Source organism: Labrus bergylta, chromosome 8 (genome assembly GCF_963930695.1).
Source record: "Labrus bergylta chromosome 8, fLabBer1.1, whole genome shotgun sequence".
Classification (NCBI taxonomy): Eukaryota; Metazoa; Chordata; class Actinopteri; order Labriformes; family Labridae; genus Labrus; species Labrus bergylta.
Window position 1 is genome coordinate 22,144,804 of NC_089202.1, and position 19,626 is coordinate 22,164,429.

At 40.3% G+C, this 19,626-nt stretch overlaps 2 protein-coding genes across 2 annotated transcripts; one reads left to right on the forward strand and one right to left on the reverse strand.

Moving 5' to 3' along the window:
• The first annotated feature begins 3,944 nt into the window (after positions 1–3,944).
• Positions 3,945–10,217, forward strand: si:dkey-82o10.4 (uncharacterized protein LOC797793 homolog). The gene is made up of 5 exons (XM_020640428.3): positions 3,945–4,495; positions 5,133–5,204; positions 6,174–6,300; positions 6,709–6,853; positions 9,854–10,217. The coding sequence occupies exons 1-5, from the start codon at positions 4,085–4,087 to the stop codon at positions 9,936–9,938; spliced, it is 840 nt and encodes a 279-aa protein (XP_020496084.2). The 5' UTR covers positions 3,945–4,084; the 3' UTR covers positions 9,939–10,217.
• Positions 10,218–11,561: 1,344 nt separating this feature from the next.
• efhb (EF-hand domain family, member B) lies at positions 11,562–19,332 on the reverse strand. Its single transcript, XM_020640435.3, has 13 exons — positions 19,140–19,332; positions 18,937–18,996; positions 17,879–18,022; positions 17,453–17,630; positions 17,222–17,332; positions 16,965–17,094; positions 16,772–16,852; positions 16,613–16,680; positions 16,329–16,483; positions 15,918–16,125; positions 15,242–15,469; positions 14,558–14,739; positions 11,562–14,445 (listed from the first exon to the last, which is right to left on the reverse strand). The coding sequence occupies exons 1-13, from the start codon at positions 19,203–19,205 to the stop codon at positions 14,299–14,301; spliced, it is 1,758 nt and encodes a 585-aa protein (XP_020496091.1). The 5' UTR covers positions 19,206–19,332; the 3' UTR covers positions 11,562–14,298.
• Between the last annotated feature and the right edge of the window lie 294 nt (positions 19,333–19,626).

Consider the following 19,626-nt stretch of genomic DNA (forward strand, 5'->3'; position numbering starts at 1 on the left):
TTCATGCACAAATTTTTACATAAAACTTTGTGCCTCTGTCTCTCTATTGCAGGGATGCCAAATGAATTCCACAATGATAATTCAAATCACTTTCTGCACTTCCTCCCTCTCTCTCTCTCTCTCCCTTTTTTTTTTTTCTGGTCAACACCTGTGCCTGCTATTGTGTGTGGCTCCCCGCCAGCAGACACAGAATCCAATACCTGTAGCCCAGATTAAATTCATATTTACAAAAACAACATTTTTCCAGGTTTAACATGCCATCCTTTCTCCAGCGGAGAGTCGACCGAGGTGTTTTATAAACCTGATAATAAAAACATGAAAAGTATAATGTGCTGGTTTGAGACGGTCGTTGCTTCACTTTGTAACATTTAAACAATCTGTTAAGTTTTAATAAGAATAAGCACACTGTGAGAGATGATATAATCCTTTGGTGTTGGCCATGTTTTGTGTGTTTCTGACCATATTTCCAACCCTTTTCGAACCTTAAACCAAAGTTTTGACTTGCTGGGCCCTGGACACTTGCAGGGCCCTGGGTACTCACTGGGGCCTGGGTATTTGCTGAGCCCTGGGTACTTGCTGGACACTTGCCCACTTTGCCCCTGCGGTGATCCGCCGATGTGTACTTGGGATGAAAGTAAAAACATGCCTGTTTGGCAAAGTGTGAAATGTTTTGAGTTCCTCCTTTATTTGTAATTCATGTCTGTAATCAGGACGGTCAGAGATGTGGTTATAAAAGTCAATCAACAGTTTATGTTTATCAAAATGTATGAATAAAAATGATGGAATAAAAATCTACTTCTACGAAAATAAAACATACTATTTTGTTAACTACAACAGCCTTTCAACATCGTAAAATAAGGCTATAGTCCTCACTGCAGAGGCCGTAGGTTCGAATCCGACCTCGGCCCTTTGCTGCACGTCACCGCCTCTTCACTCTCGACACCCAACATGTCCTGTCTCTCTTCAGCTGTCCTCTCTAGTAAAGGCAAAAATGGCCCAGAAATATAAAAATTAAAATAGAGATTAGAGGGTGAATGTTGCCGACTGTGTATTAAATTGGAGGGTATATTTAATACAGTTTGTAATGTTGAATAGCTGAAAACCATTTCTGTCTTTGTTATCCTGATTTATTTTAACCGTCTTGAAATGTTATGACATGAGAAGTTTTATCTGATATGACTGCGGGAATCTAAAGCTGATTTTCAGGAGTTCAAATTCAGATTTTAAAATGATTTAACTTGGCGAAAGTAAAAGATGAGATATTCTGGTGTTAGAAATGTTATTGATGATTATCGATAAATCTGACTGCAGAGGTGACCTGCCTCAAACTCTCTCTGGAGGTTTGCTCAACGCGACGGCATCTTCATTGCTTGTCAGAGGACGTGGAAACACCAGAGGTTCAGCTGTGGACAACAGTGCCTTTTAGTGGCACGACAGAGGAAAGAGCTGACACACACACACACACACACACACACACACACACACACACACACACACACACACACACACTATCTCCATCACACTGAGCTCTCTGTAAGATCGTCGACACTTTAAGCAAACCAACCTCATGTCCCGTGTGAAGGGTCACAGAGTGCAAACAGGATTTTTTTTTTTTTTTACAAATGCTGAAATCATCAACCCCATTTGCCCCTCGATGCCAAACTTCAAAATCTGTCTTTTAATATTTTCTTGCCTTTTGTTCAATTCAGTTTTTAATTATATATCATTTTTATTTCCACCCTAAAATGATCCAACTGCATCTTAAAGGAAATCTCAATAAAGCACGGCTTATGTTTGATCCACTAAAAAATATTTTAATTTAATTGTTTACCTAAATGCAGTAAATATATTTCAGACTTGACCTCCCCTCCATGTTGTTTAAGATCTCACAATAACAGAAACAATAAATATGACTTGACCTTTGAGGTCTCAGGTCAAAAAAGGTTCAGACTCTTTTTACTGTAACAGAGATTTTAAACTATCGAGGATATTTAAAAAAAAAAAAAAAAGGAGATTTAAATATTATGTATGAGTCCTTTCGGCACACTTGCTAAAACATCTCAAAGAATTAATGTGATTTTTCTTCCTTTTCTTTTAGAATAAGAAGCAAAATGTGTATTTTCTGACTGCTTGTAATGTGGGCTGGTTAATATTTTATTTTATTTTAAAGACTTTTACCACATTTAACTCTACTCTTAACTTCTTGTTTGTGACCTGTTTCTTAATCATGTCATGTTTATTATGACTTGTGCTACTCTTGGCCAGGTCGACCCTTGTGAAAAGAGAACTTGATCTCAATGGGTCAAATCAAAAATAATAATTTCACTTATTTCTCTGCCTCTCCATCTTAATTTTTTCTGCCTTCTTTTCCATCCTTCTTCTTTAATTCTCTCATTCCTCTCTCCATCCTGGTTAAACACTTTGATTCCAGTGTTGCCCTGGACTCTTTAACTCTTCTCTTGTGTGTTTATGTGCAGTTCTTCACACATTAATCCCACCCATGCTGCGTGGCCTCGTTAATATTCTGCTCCATCCGACTCGCAGATGTAAAAAGCATTCTCAACTGACACACGTAATTACTATGATACATCCTGGAAAGGTTTCCGTGTCTGAGCGTAATTTCAAATAAACCAAGTGCTGCGCTGCTAATTATTGATAAATAAAATTAGTTGGAGAGAACTTCAGGTGGGCGGGGCACGCGCGCAGGTGTGTGCAGAGGAGGGAGAGGGAGCGACGGGGAAACGGCGCTGACCTGTAATCACCGACAACAGCGGGGACTTAATGATGTTTTGGTCTGCTGATCAAATTTCGCATTTCCGAACAATCATTTTGGGCACCTGCGCAGAAAACAAAGCCTGGGCGGAAACCGGTGGCCCGTAGGAACAAGTGGTGGCGCGTGTGCGTGCGCGTGCATTACACTGTAAACTTTTTAGAATATTGTCTGTCTTAATAACAGGCTTACACGCGACGACAAAGTCACTTGGAAGTTGTCTAGTTCATACTCACATGCACGACGTGAGGCACATAAATAGATATTTAGCTCCCTCTTCTGGATTCTGTCAGTAAAGCCACAGTGCTGCCTTCACGTGCCCCTTGTAACTTATGGCATTCTCGTTTTAAAAAACAGAGAGCCAACCCAATCATTACAAATATTGCCTTTAGTGGCTGGTTTGATAGTATTTAGATGTATTCAGACAAACACAATCATTAAGAAAGAGGCCACTGGTGCTCCATGAGGATGTGGTGCACGCAGACAAACAAAAGGTCTGCGTTTCTGATGGTTCGGTTTGCAAAAAAGCAACCATAATAAAGAGAATCATGTCTCCTGTTCCCTCTCGTGCACTGGTAAAAAGAAAAAAAAACCTATAGGCCTGCATGCTGATCCTCTAGCTGCCTTACCTATTAAACCTGTGGTGTCCTCTCAGTGTTAGCCACATACAACACGACACAAAAAAATCAAGCTACCAAACAAATAACAAAAGAAACTATGTTCAAAACCCATAGCTACAGTCCTCTTTGCTCCGTCCCTTTATTTCTCCTCATGATTTTATTTGTTTGCTTTTATTTGTGAAGCACTTTGTCACCGAGTGTTCTTGAAAAATGCTATATTAAAAAGTTTTACTTACTTACCTATAAATAGTCGAATACCAAATCTATATGAGAGCATTTGACCTCCATACTTGAACTTAGGCCCGTCTCCTATAAACTCAATGTCTGGTTTACAAATATAACTGGAAAAGCTTGTTCAAATTCTATCAGCTGTCTATCAAAAAAATACAGTACAACAATGTAATGAAATACAAATAGCAGCATAACAGACTACTATAGTAGTTATATTTCTATATAAAGAAGTGGAAGATAAAGCAAATGTCAAATAAATTGAATACGATGCATCGGTCAAGTCTTGAATGTCCTATTGTACCTGAAGGAAGCAGTCATATGTGTTTACGTTGTGAGCGCGAGATGGATTGTGGGTACAGCATGGGCTGAGTTTCGTAAGGTTACCAAAGACAACAGGGACAATGGTGGCTGTTTCAGCCCCGGTCCGCAGTGTGGAAGCCGCCGGTAGAGCCTCTCCGCTCTGATGCAGCGGATCACCTGCCTCGCTGCATGCCGGGAGCTCGGCGGCCTCGCGGCTTGCTCACCCGGGCTCTGCGCCTGGAAGAAGGGCCCGACCAGCAGCCTGCAGCTGGCCTTTAGCCGGCAGCGGACGGGGGTGTGTGTGCGTCCTGCGCGCCCTTTCACGTGGGAGACCGGAGGAGGAGGTCAGGGCCGGAGGGTGTGCAGGCGGAGGGTCGTGTTCGCCGGTCAGAGACACAGACTGTTCAGCTCTCAGCCTGGAGCCGAGGAACCCCCGGGGAGACAACCCGCTGTCTCTGTGGTCGGCATCCCGGATCCCATCACGTGGATCCGGTGCAGAGTCATCATGTATCTGATCGACCTGTACTTTCAGTTAGACATCAGCTCGGAGGAGTTTGACAAAGGAGTAAAGCAGGTAACCAACAGGCCATGAACTAACTACTGAATCCATTTCTCCAGATATCACAAGTGATTAAAAAGCCTCCTATCTCCTGAACAGTACTGGTAATATCTCGTTCACGCTTTGACATGGGGGTCAGACAAGAGCCTCATAAAGATCAAAACTTAAAGGACAGATGAAAAGCTCCAGAATAGAAATGACAGGATGTAGAAATGTTTTACTTTATCTGATGAAAGTAAAAGTTTGGAGATAATTGATCAAAACAGAAACCACCAGGCTACACAATTTAATCTCAGTATGTTGAACTAATCCAAATAATCCTATAAAAGTTCTCAAGGTCTATGAAACATCTCCACCAGCATTTGTACGTTTTGAAATTCAAACTCCATCTGCTGGCAAAACCCAAGTTTTTATGTTTAGAATAGTTCGAGGAAAGTTTGACGTCGACCTTGCAGTGACAGATAATGTTGCAAGAGTTTTGATTAATGCTGCATTCACATGCTCGTAGGGTGGTTTCATTTCCCGAGTTGAGAAGCCGTCCCACCAACATGGGTCTGTTTTTAAACAACATGGATTCACAAAGAGGACTGACATGATCCACCGAGACGCAGGAGGAGAATGAATCACCTTGTGTGTTCCTCTTCCATCCCAGGCTTTGGTCCATGTCTCCAACATGATGTCAAGTGGCAGCTACCACAGGCTGGTGGGGATCGTATCCAAAGAGGTAACAGATCACACACAAAACTTCCAACACGTGTTTCACCTGAGGGGAAGCACTTTGTAAAAGAGTCAGGCAGGTTGTCACATTACCAGAATTTCAAACTTTGACCTGTTTCGTTACCATAGCAACAAGCAGAGAAGTCCTACACACACTTTTTAGGAGAATTTCTCGTTTTTAACTGCTTAAAATGAAACTCTTGCAAAGTACACTGTGCAGTTTAGACTGAGTAACCTCCTTTGCTCTGTCTGTAAGAAACATCAAAACATCAACCCGATGTAGATCCTGCAAATATTTAAGTCAGACTAAACTTCAGCCCCATAACACGTCTCGAGTTATGCACGACTGATGCTCACGGTCCGATCAGCTGTTCCCGACAAGTCAGGTGATTTTTCTGGCATGTTTGATATTTTTGGTCATACAACTGCACGCCCGACTTCTGGACTTTTTTTCCCCAACTATTGTGTCTGCACCAAAAGTGACAAACAGCGTCTTATATCACCATGGCAACAGCAGGCATGCCTGTTTAATCTGTCTTCCCCATCCTATCATGACAGAAACATTGGAGGAAATATCTGCAGACCTCCAGCTGACGGGGAATTTTTGTCCGGATTTAACTCGTAGACTTGTGTTTGTTCACTCAATCGTACAGTGTACTCCTGGCTGAACTTTTATATCTTTTATGAGACGCAAAAAGGACTCGAGAAACGTCAGTATTTAAGCACTGGCTGACCTTTGAACTTGAACCGATCACCACTGTTCTCCCTCTCCCTTGCACAAACTTTGGGTAAAAGCTGGGACTGATGATCTGTAGTTTTGTTTAAGTTTTAATACTTTTCTATAATTTCAAACACTACATGTAAACCTTCACATGTTGATATTGGGTCTAATGATCAAAAGTTATTCATTTGTGGGGATCCATATTAAATGATGATGTTAGTTTATCCGTTTTCCTGATGTCATTTTGTCATTCAGATGATCGAGTACGTTGAGAAGAGGTGCAGTTCTCTCACAGAAGCTAACAGGCAGCAGCTCGCCATCGCTATGGATGATATTGTGTTTGTGCTGCCGGAGGATGTGTCCGTCGTCTTTGACAGTCACGGTGGGTTTCATTGTGTGTTGTTTCTTCTTATTAATCACATTTTGTAATGACTGCTTAATGTATTTCATAATGGCACATTTTGTAATATAGGTTGAGAATGCCTTAAGAAAGTAAAAACAGGGATACTGTCCGCTGATGTGAAAAAAAAGAAACATGTACAACAGCTCCAGAAGGACATTTGAAAAAAACTGTGCCTAGTGTTTATTTAAAAAAAACACAAAGCAGTGCTTTTGAAGTAGCTGGTGAATTATTTAGAGTAGAACTGTTGATGGCAATGAGCCACTTGGACTAACTAGCCTACATGTCACCGGAAGGTACCTGCATAATCATTTCTCCAGGAGTTCCCCAAGTCACAAAAGGTCTAATGTTTTGTCTGGATGCTCTCTGTTGTCTGTCTTTATCTTGCAGGTAGAAAGTTCTGCCATATCACCATGAGGTTCTGGTGTCTGTCAACACATGAAGGTCCTGAAGACCCCGAGGGCACAAAGTTATTCAGAGTGTCCTCAAGTGAAGACGGCAGCCCACCGAAGAAAATCGTCACCGCAGTCTATGAGTAAGCACTCCGCTCAGCTTCTGAACGCATTTGCAATCATGCCACACATCCAAAAGTATGGATTACAATCAAATCTCCCCTCGTTCACATTTTGCATATCCAAATCTATTTCAGGCGTTGTCTTCCTTCTCCTATAGCTCCTTTTTGATCATTAATTTGCTCAGCTGTTGTCTGGTTTATTTTCCCATATAGAGCATGCTGAATCACAATCAAAACGGTACAAATATTTACTCAGAGAGATAATTATATGTTGGCAAAAGCTCAGTTACCTGCTGGCTTCCCAGCATATGGCTCTTCTGTTTTTGTTTGGCAGGAAACGGAGCCAGAGCTGACGTTGGTGATTTAAATGTTATTCCAATATATATATATATATGTATATGCGAAGGATCATGTTGGAGATTATTCTCAAGTGTTTTGTGTACGTGGATTGGAGTTCAGCTAATATTTAATGCCTTATTTAGTGAAATGGTGAAGGTGACCTTTATTTCACTGGAGGACTTCAACTCATAACATTTAAAGTAAATTCGCACAAATTGATGCTTTTGATTTTCACTACAAAGGTCATGGAAACAATTCAACTAATTATGTTGGATTTACTCATGTTTCTGTCTTACTCAGAACATTCTCTGAACCCCTCAACAATCATCATCTATCTGACAGACGATCAGGGTGGCTCACCTGATCACAGAGCGGTTACAGTTGGGGTGAACTGATTAACGATGCGGGAGAGTTTGGTTTTGTGTTTGGTGGTGAGGGAGGATGAGATATTAAAAGTGAGGATGGATTCAATAAGTGATCGGTAAACCAGAGTTAAAATGTGCTGACATGAAAAGTCCTTAGTTTCCTCATCAGGTGGAGGCGTGGTATAACGGGGTATCTTAAATAGCTGTGGCTGCACATAACACACATTACAAGACTCTGAGTAATCCAGAAACAAGTCTGTCTCATCTCTAAACTACATAAATACAACAGAAGTAATGTAGGAAAAAAAATGTAAGACAGTTTGCAAATTTGGAGTTCTTTCTTCCAAAAATAGACCACAAGAGGCTAGAGATCCAAGATGTCTGTGTAGTGATAGTCAGCCAAAAACCAAGAAGACAGAGAAAAGAACATGATGTACTATTAGTGGTGTTAAGACTCTTCCCACTCATATCTTCCTCGTCCAAAACCTTGGGCTGTCTTCAGCTCAGAGGTCCTGACAGCTTTCATTGCAGTTAAAAACACATTTGAGACTACAGGTGGAGGATTGCACACAGGTCTGGATACTTAGCCAGCTTTAGTAGGTAGCTTGTGTGTTGCAGAGCCTCAGCTCGACTCTCAGATCGCATCTTAAAACATTCACACTTAAGCAAATTGTTGCTCACAGGGGCCAGCGCCCATCTGTCTCTGCTCTGGGGCTTTTTTGTCGGCACTCGTAAAAATGTTGGCGAGTGGACAGTCAGAGCTAGAATTGAATAGTGTGAGACTTAAGTTCCTACTTGGCAAAAGATGTCCAAATAATCAAATCTTGTACAAGCACTATAACAATTAGACAAGCTGTTTCCTTGTAGTTTTTTTTTTAGTTTTTTTTTAATCGTCATTTTTGCCAACTGCATGGATGAATTTCTCGGTATTTAGAAAATTGCTTTACAATGAAGCAAGCACGAGAACAAAAGTCCCATCATAACACGCCGTCTTTCTATTCTTAATTACCATCAGACGTGTGGAGACAGACTCTCGTCCTGTGACAGAACAAACAAAAACTATTCGTCCTTGGTATCCATGTTTCTCACAGCTGCTGAGGAACAGCTGATTGATGCCAAATATCGTTCATGCATTTTAACAGCTGCTTTCTAAAATGTCTTTGAATGAAGTTGTAAGGAAAAAGGGACGCCATGGTCACCCGTTTCATCTCCTTTAAGCTACATGAAGCCAGCATTGATGGTCTTCTTCTGCGTGTGAATTAGTCCTTTGACTCCTTGTTCAAAAAGAAGCCTGCTCTGTTTTGGGGGAAATTGCTGCGGTCACACAAAAAGGAGGAATAATTTCCCTGCCAGTGCATGTCCCATTCAAAGCCTCTTTCCTGATTCAATCTGTGATCTGCTTGGTTGCGGGACTAAATGCTGTGGCTGTTAATGCCCAGTTATCTAGTTAGTCAGATTATAGTTCTTATTGTTTCAGGTCTTAGAACATCTAGTGGATAAGCCTATTCAAACTTCCAAGTTATTCCAACAGCTAGCAAACCGTCTGACAGGATAAAGAATCCTCACCTCGATGTTGTGAAGATGAAACACCAGAAGAACTTTAGTCTTGGTCAATTTGCTTCTTTCCTTCAGGACTTTGAATCCGCTAGTACTACTAAAATTGAATTCAGGATGCTCTTCTTAAATGTTCAATAACATGGTGCGCTGGTGGCGCATTGGTTAGTGCGCGCACCCCATGTATGGAGGCTGTAGTCCTCCAAGCGGGCGGCCCAGGTTCAAATCCAGCCTGTGGCTCCTTTCCCGCATGTCATTCCCCACTCTCTCTCTCTCCCTGATTTCCAACTCTATCCACTGTCCTATCTCTCCATTAAAGGCGCAAAAAGCCCAAAATAAATGTAATTTTTTTTTTTTTTAAACTTCAATAACATGAGTATGCATTAGAAATGGAGTATGCATGATTGAGAACAGTTTGGAGTACAGTGGCCCTTAAGGTCAACTGCAAAAGAAATGAATGAAACTGAAAAACTAAATGATTTTAAAAGTGTGATAAATATTTAATGAAAAGCAAAAAAAATAATGTGATGCGCAAAAAACTTCTCATGAAACAAAACCGATCCACTTTTTTTCAGCTGCAATCTGATTCCGATACATAAACGTATGTATCGATACTGATACTTATATCTGTATATTTATACTTGTAGTATGTGTGAGGCTACTCACAGCTGTAGTTGTGAGTAACAGTTGATCATCAGGGCTGTTGAATGGAGGCTGTTTTACTTTCAGGTCCCGTTAAAAAATGTCTGCCTATTCCCTCCAGATTCCACCGGGAGTTGACGAGTGGAGCCTCTCCTGACTGGACGGTCACAACCATTTGGCACTGGCACTGGAAAATGGCTGAGTGATATGAACGACGCCGTTAGTGAGTCATTAACACAACATGCGGAGTACCGCTTTACTGAAACTGGACCACAGACGAAGACACTGACCACATGAAATGGGACCCAGAGCTGTCACTGATGGCTATGCAGACACCTGAACATGTCAGAAGTTCTTTAATGAATTCTTGTTCCTACTTGAACGTCGACCTCAGGCCATACGATGCCTTTTAAGTCCCACTCCATGGATTTTAATTACACAGCTAATTACTGTATGACTCCACTGAATAAACTGTAGAACATGAATCCAGTGTCTAAAACTCTTTTTGAAAGTATCTGTTGAATACTCCCGAGTACATCCATATACTAGATATGTCACTGGAGCTTTCAACAACATATCACAGTCATCTTCTGCATGTGGCAATTAGAATACCTAAAGGAGGTAAGAAATTAGCTCAAAGATGGCCGCCGTTGCCACATCAATAAAGTCGCTTGATAACTGTGCTGTAGGTCAGGTGTCTGAATGACAACCAAGAAAATGTCATCCACCAAAGACGACCAAGAGATGCACTCTAACGGTCAAGAGAAGGTTAATCAGATTTCACTGTCACTTTTTCAGAGGTCAAGACTGAACAGTAAAACTCAACTCCATCAAGTTTAATACAGTCAATATTATGCATCAATAAATCTTTGCACCATGGTGTACCATCAACCATTTAATGTATGCTTCTGACCCAGCCTTAAGATCTGTTTACATGGACTCTAATACTGCAACAAAAACTCAGAAACAGCTCAACAAAAGTTAACTGTCATGAAACTACCTGAAACAGAGTGACAAGGCCCAATCGAGCAGTATCAGTGTTCATTTTTAATAAGGTTGGGAGAGGTAGTGTTTACCTTTTTCATGCATGAATTACAAAATCAGGTTGTCTGCTTCAACTGCTTGCAAGTGTAAAGATCACTTTAAACACCTGAATCTGAATCAGTAATCAGGATGATTTTAGTCAGGCTAAAGGCTAAAAAACTAAGTACAACTAATGACATTGTAGAGACAAAATGCTGGGAAACTACAAACTACAACACCCACTTCTCAAAATGTCACTATTGTAGTACAATGTGTTTAGACAGAGCTGTCGTTCACTTGATATGTTTAAGAGCATCTCGAAGCCTTGCGTATCCTGCGGTGGTTTGGAGCGTTGGTTTGTGCACGTCCTCAGAAATTAACGCTACACGTCCGCAAGCTGCAATATGCATATATAACCACCAGGAGCAGTGTAGAGTTGGACGGTGATGAGACCGGAAGTGACAAGATCGGAGACACCAGAGAGCTGCTTCAACAATGGCGGTAAGTTTTGAAGAAAAGTTAAGAGATCAAGTCTTACCCGCACTATGAGGTGTCATTGCCATCAAACATGCATGCCCAACTAGCTTGCGACGGATCATCTTTACTTCTGTGTTTTACCCGTCTGATTTACGTGGTGCTCCCTCTAGAGGAATCTTCCAGTAACATGCGTTGTACATAGGCAAGTATGTGAACATTTACGCTCCCGTTGCAGCAGGTTGTCTTCGTGTACATGTGGTTCAAACGCAAGTTGAGCCTTAAGGGACTAGGAACAGGTATTTCACACAACTCCCACAATACGATACATATCGTGATATACATTGATTTTGGATAATGACCATGACCCACACAGAATTCACCACAACAGCAGTTCTTTTATTGTTCAGAGTAACAGCAGCAACTTCAAACATTTCACTTAAGCTCTTCAGCTGGGTGTGTGTGTGTCCTTGTACTGTTTATCAAGCAGGTGCTTTACAGATAGACAAGAGATCAGATTAAAAGTCCTCCAAGTGACAGAAAATTAAATTGCTTTGCTGAAACAAGATTTAAAATTCTGTCAGTAACGTCCCCGTCAATTTAAACGAGCTAGAACAAATATTTTCTCAGATAGCGCAGTCGTTGCCAAAAACCTGTTGTTTGTGAAAAACATCGAGTCATGGCAGGCATCTCGTCTGTGCATCAGACTTTTCTGTTAAAGCTAGAAATATAAATACTGATATCTGGCAAACAGGATTCTGTCATTATCGGGTCCTTATTCATGCATGATGATTAATAAGGATTATCCTCATTTTTGCTGCATTATTATTCGGTGTGTGGAAGTTTGTGTGGGTTTTTTCTATTTCTTTTGGTTCCAGCGGAGCGTCATACTGAGTCATAATGAGATTAAACGAGTGTGGTTAGCTTAGCACATGTCAATAAGCACATGGGTATGATGAGAGCACATTAATTAAACACGCGTGACGATCATTAGGTTTAATGAAAACAAGAAAAAAAAACGTGCTGAATGTGAAAAAAAAAAGCTAATGATTTTTTTTATTCACAATTTTCCGACATGTTGATGATTCGACGCCGAGTGCCAACCTGTTCCATTAATCCTGTTAGCGAGGCAGATGCACACAATTCCTCCTACCTCTTTGAAAGTGTGCGTCTGTTTTGTACGTCTATGCGTGTATGAGCTCTTAGAAACCGTGCAACAATTGTGCAATCTCTGTCACACTGCCATTTCAAGTTGGATTACTAGAATATGATAAACATGCTTGAAAATCAAAAACTCTGACAGAACAAATAAAGTAAACCTCTTTGTATTTACTTATGTGTTTTGTCAGCATTCAAAGAGTCACACCAGCAGTGACAATATAATCCAGTTTAATTAACCAAAGATCTCACACTGTGTCACAGCAGCTTAGGTGAACTAATAAAAGATGAGAAGCTATCACTGTAAGAAAAGTGACAAGTTGACAACACTAATGAGCCGTGTAAATTCATGAAATCTATTCTTATCTTTCTACATAGAAAATGATTCACTTTAAAAAGACGTAAAAGGGGAAAAACAGACAGTTCACTTTAAATGTTAGGTCCTGTGACGAGGCGGTCTCTGTTGGAAAGGAGCTGTGTTTTTCTTTTGCTCTCTGAGAATTAAGTAAAGACCCAGAAGTCATTATGACAACAATGAACACATTCTGCCATATATTTCCAATACCACTACATGTGTTTGGGTCATTACCCCGCCTGCTGATGTGCCCCCTGCTAGATAAAATAATATAAACCTGTTCAAGGTTAGTTGAAATGTTTCTCCTCTCTGATGTACAAAGTTGATACTCTGCATGTGATCATGCAAACAAGAGCTTTGCTGTTGTTCAAAATGATGGTTATGAAGCTCAAGAAGTGGTGTGATTCTGCATCACAACATCACAGAGGAGCAACCTGATGCCCACTGAGAAATAACAAAATGTCAGTCTCTATGTCAATTATTACAACACTATTTATTTCAGATAGTGTTGCAAGTACAGTACAGGGCTTTTTCTTTATAAAACACTCTCTGATTGGGTGCTCTACTAGGCAAACAGGCCTTTAAAAGAAGCCTTCAGTTTCTATGCTCCTCACCTGTAAAACATCATTCTTGAAAACCTGACACCTGTTTAAATTGGGCTCAAACCGTTATTTTTACTGAACATCTTCAATAAAGTGAGTCTGCATCTCTTCAACTCTTGCTTTCTAAGCATACTTTGCAGTTTTGTTTTTGTCTTTACAGTTCAGTTTATTTATTGTTGGTCTGTTTTAGTTCTTTTAAATATAAATTGAACGTGTTCTTAATGTCTGGTTATAAATGCTTTTTCTGCAGCCCCATACAGTTGTATTAATTGGTTCAATCCAAAGAAACGTACCTTACCCTGCCATTTTACCTTAATGAAATTCTACAATTCTACAATTCTACAATTCACTGAGCAGACACTTTTATCCAAAGCGACGTACATCAGAGATGACAGAAATAACATCCAAAAATACTTTCATCCTCCCACCCGAAAGAAACAACTGTTATAAAATTAAAATAAAAAGACTGATTTAAACCGAGAACAAATGGGTTCATTCTTGTTGAAGTTTTAATGCCGTGTCATTCTGTTTGTTTTGTTTCAGCAGATAAATCACCACAGTTATGATATAGTAAGTGTATGAAATTTAAAAAAAGGACACCTTCCTCTGGATTTCAAATGAGTCAGTCTCACACATGCATGTGATAAAATTTTTTTTAAAAAAGGTTGAAATTTAGATTTAGGAATTGGCTTTACCTGTCTTTGCTGTTATTGTAGTATAGAGTGAGATTTTAGATCATGGATGTACTTCAGATACATGTCTACTCAAACATAACTGGTGAACATCGTCTTAAATGTAACACCAGCTGAATCTTGTACTTCTTTATCTCATTACATTTGCACTACCTGAAAATACTGTGGAGCTTTATCTTTTTTCTGAATGAAGCGGATATTGTCTGGACTGAAATATTAACTGTGTGGAGGAAACACTGTGCTGGTCAACACCTATTGAGCATCACATTGCTTTTATTTCTTTGAGTACGTTATGGAAGTCCTCAACACAAACCTCCCCTGAAGGATGCTTCATGGACGCCAGCTTCCAGGCCTCTTCAAACGTCTCCTCAGACAAAGTCACACCCACATTCTTGAAAATCTCTGCGATCTGTGACGATGAGAGTGTGAGAATCCTTTTAATTATTCCAATAAAACATTTTACTCGCAGTGAATCTGACTCTGATGTTTAGGTTAACTGCTTTTCCCTCACTAGAACATACCTCTGTTTTTGTGCGAGGACAGACGAGGTGCTCCTCATAAACACCCTGACTGGCATGAACTGATGGATAAAGGAGATCTCTGGCAGTGGATGTGTCACCGTAGTTGGTCGTATCACTAACTCTTTTTATGCGGGGAGCAGGAAGGTCGGAGCGCATGGACGGGAGCCCATAGGTACGGCTGCCTTTGTTAAGACAGACCACATGATGAGGAAGGATGTTAAGAAACTTAGAACATTTATCATAAGAAGGGAAAATAAACTAAAGCATATCAAATAAAAAATGAAGTCCTAAAAAAGGTGTGTTGCAAAAGAAATGAAGGCGTTAGTTCCTCAAGAAGTAATTCAAGTTTGTTTAAGTTTAAATGACCAAGACTTATTTCCAGTGTTATGCCTACACTTTTACTTATTGGCTTTAAATAATTATTTAGAGTATTTCACGATGCACTTTTATCCTTCAGTTTGTATTCAACTGTTCTGGGATGGTTACCAAAAGTGACAGAGTTAGCTCTGTGTGCACAATCTGGCAGCAAATGTTTTATGTTGTCGCCCACAGATAAGCTTTTTAGATTTTAGAAGACTTTTTAAAAATCAGTTTTAAAACACAAACGTGTAGCAGGGAATACTAACCTGTATGAGTATCTGCTGTACAACCTACTAATAATCACATCACACATGTCTGACTTACTTGATGCCAACCGGCCATCACTGGAAGACCCGATGAGGGAGGAGGACGTCCTAAAGTGTTCTGTGACTACCCTGGGTCGCCTCAGAGTCTTGAGGGTCTTAAGTGAGGTTCCTGGCTGGACAGGCTCCAGGTCCTCAGGCTTAACCAAGACCTCAGAGGAAGAAGGCTGTGCTGATTCTGATGACGTCTTCCTCTCTATGTTTGCTGGAGCCCAGCTGGTCTGACGCTCTGCAGGAGAAAAAATAAACACAAAAAGAAATCCAGAAAATTCATCCACCTGCATTCACTTGAGCTGCCATGACTTGAAAACTTTGGCTTTTTCTTCCCAAGCCTGATGTCAGTGATGTTGTCTGAAACACCATAAAGTTACCCGTCCAGTTTTTTAATCCAGCAGAAGAAATTAATGCTTCAAAGTGTGACTTATTCGCTGAGTAATTCTTGAAAAGCACACCCTCTCTACTCTCTAGGAGGGGTGGGATTAAATATTTGAATGGCAATATATCATCACCCAGACTTGTGTGATGCAATCTTCATAAAGCCAGTCCCAAATACCAATAATTTGAATGAAAAAATGTATGAGGACATAAACTGATTATCTGGGATTCCCACCCCCTACTCTCTAGGGCTACCAGGAACCTCAGTAAATAAACTGATTTATTACAAAGCGTCAACTGACCATTTGTCTTGTAGAATTGTCCATGACTTTTGATAGGCATCGTGTCCTTCCAGTTGAGGAAATTTGCAAACTCCAGGAAGTTGATTTGTCCATCTCTGTCTAGGTCGCAGTAGTCCATCAGGTCATCTATAACCGGCTCACTCACACCCAACTGGAACTGACTGCACACTGCCTGCAGGTCCTCTTTGTCAATCATCCCTTTGCCTTTCTATTGATTAGCATAAAGACAGACACAAGAACATGTTATATGGTATGTTTAAGTTTGTAACTATAGAAGAATTATTGTTTCATTGTTACAAGTTTTAGTTACACTTGTGCTTTGTCTGATATAAAGATATAAAATAGTCCCCAATGAGAAAGGACTGTGCTCTGGTTCCTTTGATTATCAGCCTGTAGTGACTCCAGCCGTACCCTGTCATAATGACTAAACGCCTCCAGCAGGGAGGGGAATTTTTGGAAGTTGGCTGTCTTGAGGTGGTTTCGCACTGCGTTGACCAAGCTGCGCTGTCGATCTCGGCCTCTCGTGTACTGGCCAGGCTCTGCCGAGTGGATCAACTCTCCAACTCCTTCGCAGAAAACAGGCAAAATTGTATTTTTATAACTTGCCCCTCGGCTTAATTTAGTTTGTCTGTTTTCAAGGACACAACATGTGTTCCAATATGTAACCCAGGAGGGAATATTTTCAAGTCATTAACCTATTTCATCCACTGGTATGAGGTTTCCATGGGGTTGATCTGGTGGTGCACTCGAGCTTTTTCCTTCCCTGAAAACATAAAAAATTAATGAAGTTAAACTATAGCTATTAAATATCCGAGGTCAAATAATTGGACAGAAGAAGTTTAACTGATGCTTACATTTTGTTTGTTTGCCCAAGTGCTGCCATCATCTTTTCCCTGTTTCCAGATCTCATCCAAACAGTCGTTGGATTGTAAAACCTGTTCAAAATTAAGTATAATGGAAATGTCAGGTAAGATTAGGTTTTTTTAAGGTGAGAAATGCAATGAGTGTTTGGGAGATTAAAAACAAAGCACTTATTTGAGGTCCTACTTCTGTGACTCCCCCAGCCAGCGAAGAGTTTTGCAAGTATCCCTTCCGTCTTTGAAATGAGGTGTGAGGATCCCGAACCTACTGTCTTTGCTGTAGCGACTCCAGTCATAGTTCCTATCGATCCTCTCACCTGAACATGAACATTTGATTGTGGTGGGAGTGACAAGCAGATTTATAATGACCAAAACAATCCCCCAAAAGGTAGATGGTAGTTACAGTAAGGGCATTGTGCATGATAAAATATCTGATTTTCTTACCGACAAAATAGGCGTTGTGGCTCCGTATGTAGGACTCATGTCCCGCCTGAGCTTTCTCCTCCACCTCCTCAGTTGTTGTTGAAGGGTGAATTATCTCTCTCACATCTGGCCCTGGACCAAAAGCAACAGGATTCTTAAGTACAGAGAGGACTTGTTCTGATTTGATTAATACTTTCTGTTCATGTTACCAAACTTAAGTCTATTATCTTTTTTAAAATAAACATTCTGTACCTTTTACTATTTTCACACCAAATGTAGTTTCGTTGTTATACCAGCTGGGAAGTCCAACAAGAGAAACGTCTGACCTCCCCAATGGTGCTTTTTTATTAGAGGTGTAACCTGTCTCACTGAGCTCTTGCAATTTCTCTTGGAACAAGGTCTTTTGGGGTGGATTTATCAAGCTGCTGCCCTATAAAGTAAAACAGAAATAATATGTGAGCAGATAAACTTTAAATGCACACAGGCAATAATGAATTATTCAGGTTAGGAAGGACAAAGGTTCTGAGAGCCCAAAATATCATCACCAAACAGAGAAGTTAGTGATTGATCTGTAATCATCTAGAATATATCAACCCACCAGATCAGTGGTCTTAAAAAACCTTCCTTTATGCCTCTTTTACCCAAATATGTTGAGTGTATTATTAATGTGGTACTCACACTGAGGCAAGATTTGGTGCTGATGCCGTGGACAAGGGTGCTTGCCACATCTGGATCATTTGCCTTCCCTTGGTGCACTCGGATAGCTCCTGGTTTTGGTTGGGTGCTGTTGCGAAATTTCCTTACCACTGGTGGCGTAGGGGGCTGGAAATGAAAAATAAATTGATAGATCACTGAGAATAAACACGCACCTTCAACTTTTAAAACTGTCTGCAGCTGCACATTATGACCTTCCATCCAGTTGTACATGTTTTTAGTATCTGTACTCTCCTTACGTATTATTTTTTGGGGTGACTTAATACTTTTGTTTGTTTTGGGGCTTTTTTATGTCTTTATTAGAGAGATAGGACAGTGGATGGAGTCAGAAATCGGGGAGAAAGAGAGTGGGGAACGACATGCAGGAAAGGAGCAAAAGGATCAGATTTGAACCCCGGCCGCTTGGAGGACTATAGACTCCATACATGGGTCGCACTAACCACTAGGCTGCTAGGCCACTAGGATGAGTTTGATTTTCTAAAACAAACACAGAGCAAGCGTAACTCTGATCATTTAGTGTTGGTAATGATCGCTACAGCAGAGAAGGATGAAGATTCTCCACAGGAGCACCAACCATATCTTAAGAAATGAGATTTTTCTCTCAATGTGTAAAGCCTGGCTGATATTTTCCCTGCTCATCAGTTATTTTAGGTTGTTCCTATGATTCTTCCTTTTATGTTGGAGCTGCAAATATGGAAGTCTGTAGTATGTGAGTTTAAAAAATGTAAATAATGTTTTATAAATAAACATAAGGTAGCAAACTCGTGTATTTTTGACTGTACTGCATTGTGAAAATACAAAAATGTTTAAAGATGAAGTAGTTTGAAAGCAAGTTATCCAGTACTTTTACTCAAGTACTTATTTGACTGAGCAGCTTTCAGTTGTATTGGAATAATATTTGACCAGGTGTATCTATACTTATACTGAGTCTAGTTATTAAATTGTGTGCTTTGTCCACCACTGATAGTAGTATGATTTAAATACATCACTTAGCACATATATCTCAACAAAAATGGTCTTACCCTCGCAATTTCTTGTAAGCAGACATTGGCAGTGTCTCCCAAAGGCTTTAGTTTTCCAGCCTGGTGTGAAAAGAAACATTATGTTTAGTATCCAGTGCTCAGTACAGTATATCCGCTGGGGAAAAGAAGTTTACTGAAAGTTAGCTACAAGGATTAACGCTAAACTAACGCAGTGTTAGCTAGTTAACTCAGAGTTGATTTACCGGTATGTTTGGACAGATAACCGCATTTTTCAGGGGGTAACAAGTATGTCTGCCGGTCGTATTCATCGTAAATTCACCAAGGTAGCTTTGGTCGTTGTCTTCTGCTTTAAACAGCCGTCTGTCGTGCCTTGGGAAAATTTAAATCCACTTTCTTGCTAGCTACCTGCTCCAAACTCTTTCACTGGACGCTGGAGAAACGGGCACCTGACTGTTTGAGTTTTAGTTGCCTAGCAACATCAGTCAGTTCAATTCAAAATGCGGTTAAAGCTGTTTTTAAATACTTTTCATTTCTAATTTCCGGGCAAGCTGATAGGAATAATCAGAAATTGGATTTGTTCTATATGTGTGACTAAAATTAAAAGTTCATTGCAGAAATGGCGAATACAATTTTTTTTTTTTTAATAATCCACGCAACTACGTCACAGTGAATCTCCTCTTTCTTATCAAATATCCTGCTGAACGCTTTGAAAATCATTCATTGTTTTTT

What these genes read in the sequence shown, in the direction of transcription:
- si:dkey-82o10.4 (XM_020640428.3), top strand. Translation starts at nt 4,085, where the DNA reads ATGCAGCGGATCACCTGCCTCGCTGCATGCCGGGAGCTCGGCGGCCTC. An exon ending in TGGGGATCGTATCCAAAGAG is followed by an intron (nt 5,205 to 6,173) that starts GTAACAGATCAC and finishes TTTGTCATTCAG; the next exon opens with ATGATCGAGTACGTTGAGAA. An exon ending in ATCGTCACCGCAGTCTATGA is followed by an intron (nt 6,854 to 9,853) that starts GTAAGCACTCCG and finishes TATTCCCTCCAG; the next exon opens with ATTCCACCGGGAGTTGACGA.
- efhb (XM_020640435.3), bottom strand. Translation starts at nt 19,205, where the DNA reads ATGAATACGACCGGCAGACATACTTGTTACCCCCTGAAAAATGCGGTT. An exon ending in TGGCTGGGGGAGTCACAGAA is followed by an intron (nt 16,853 to 16,964) that starts GTAGGACCTCAA and finishes AATTTTGAACAG; the next exon opens with GTTTTACAATCCAACGACTG. An exon ending in GTCCTCGCACAAAAACAGAG is followed by an intron (nt 14,446 to 14,557) that starts GTATGTTCTAGT and finishes TCATCGTCACAG; the next exon opens with ATCGCAGAGATTTTCAAGAA.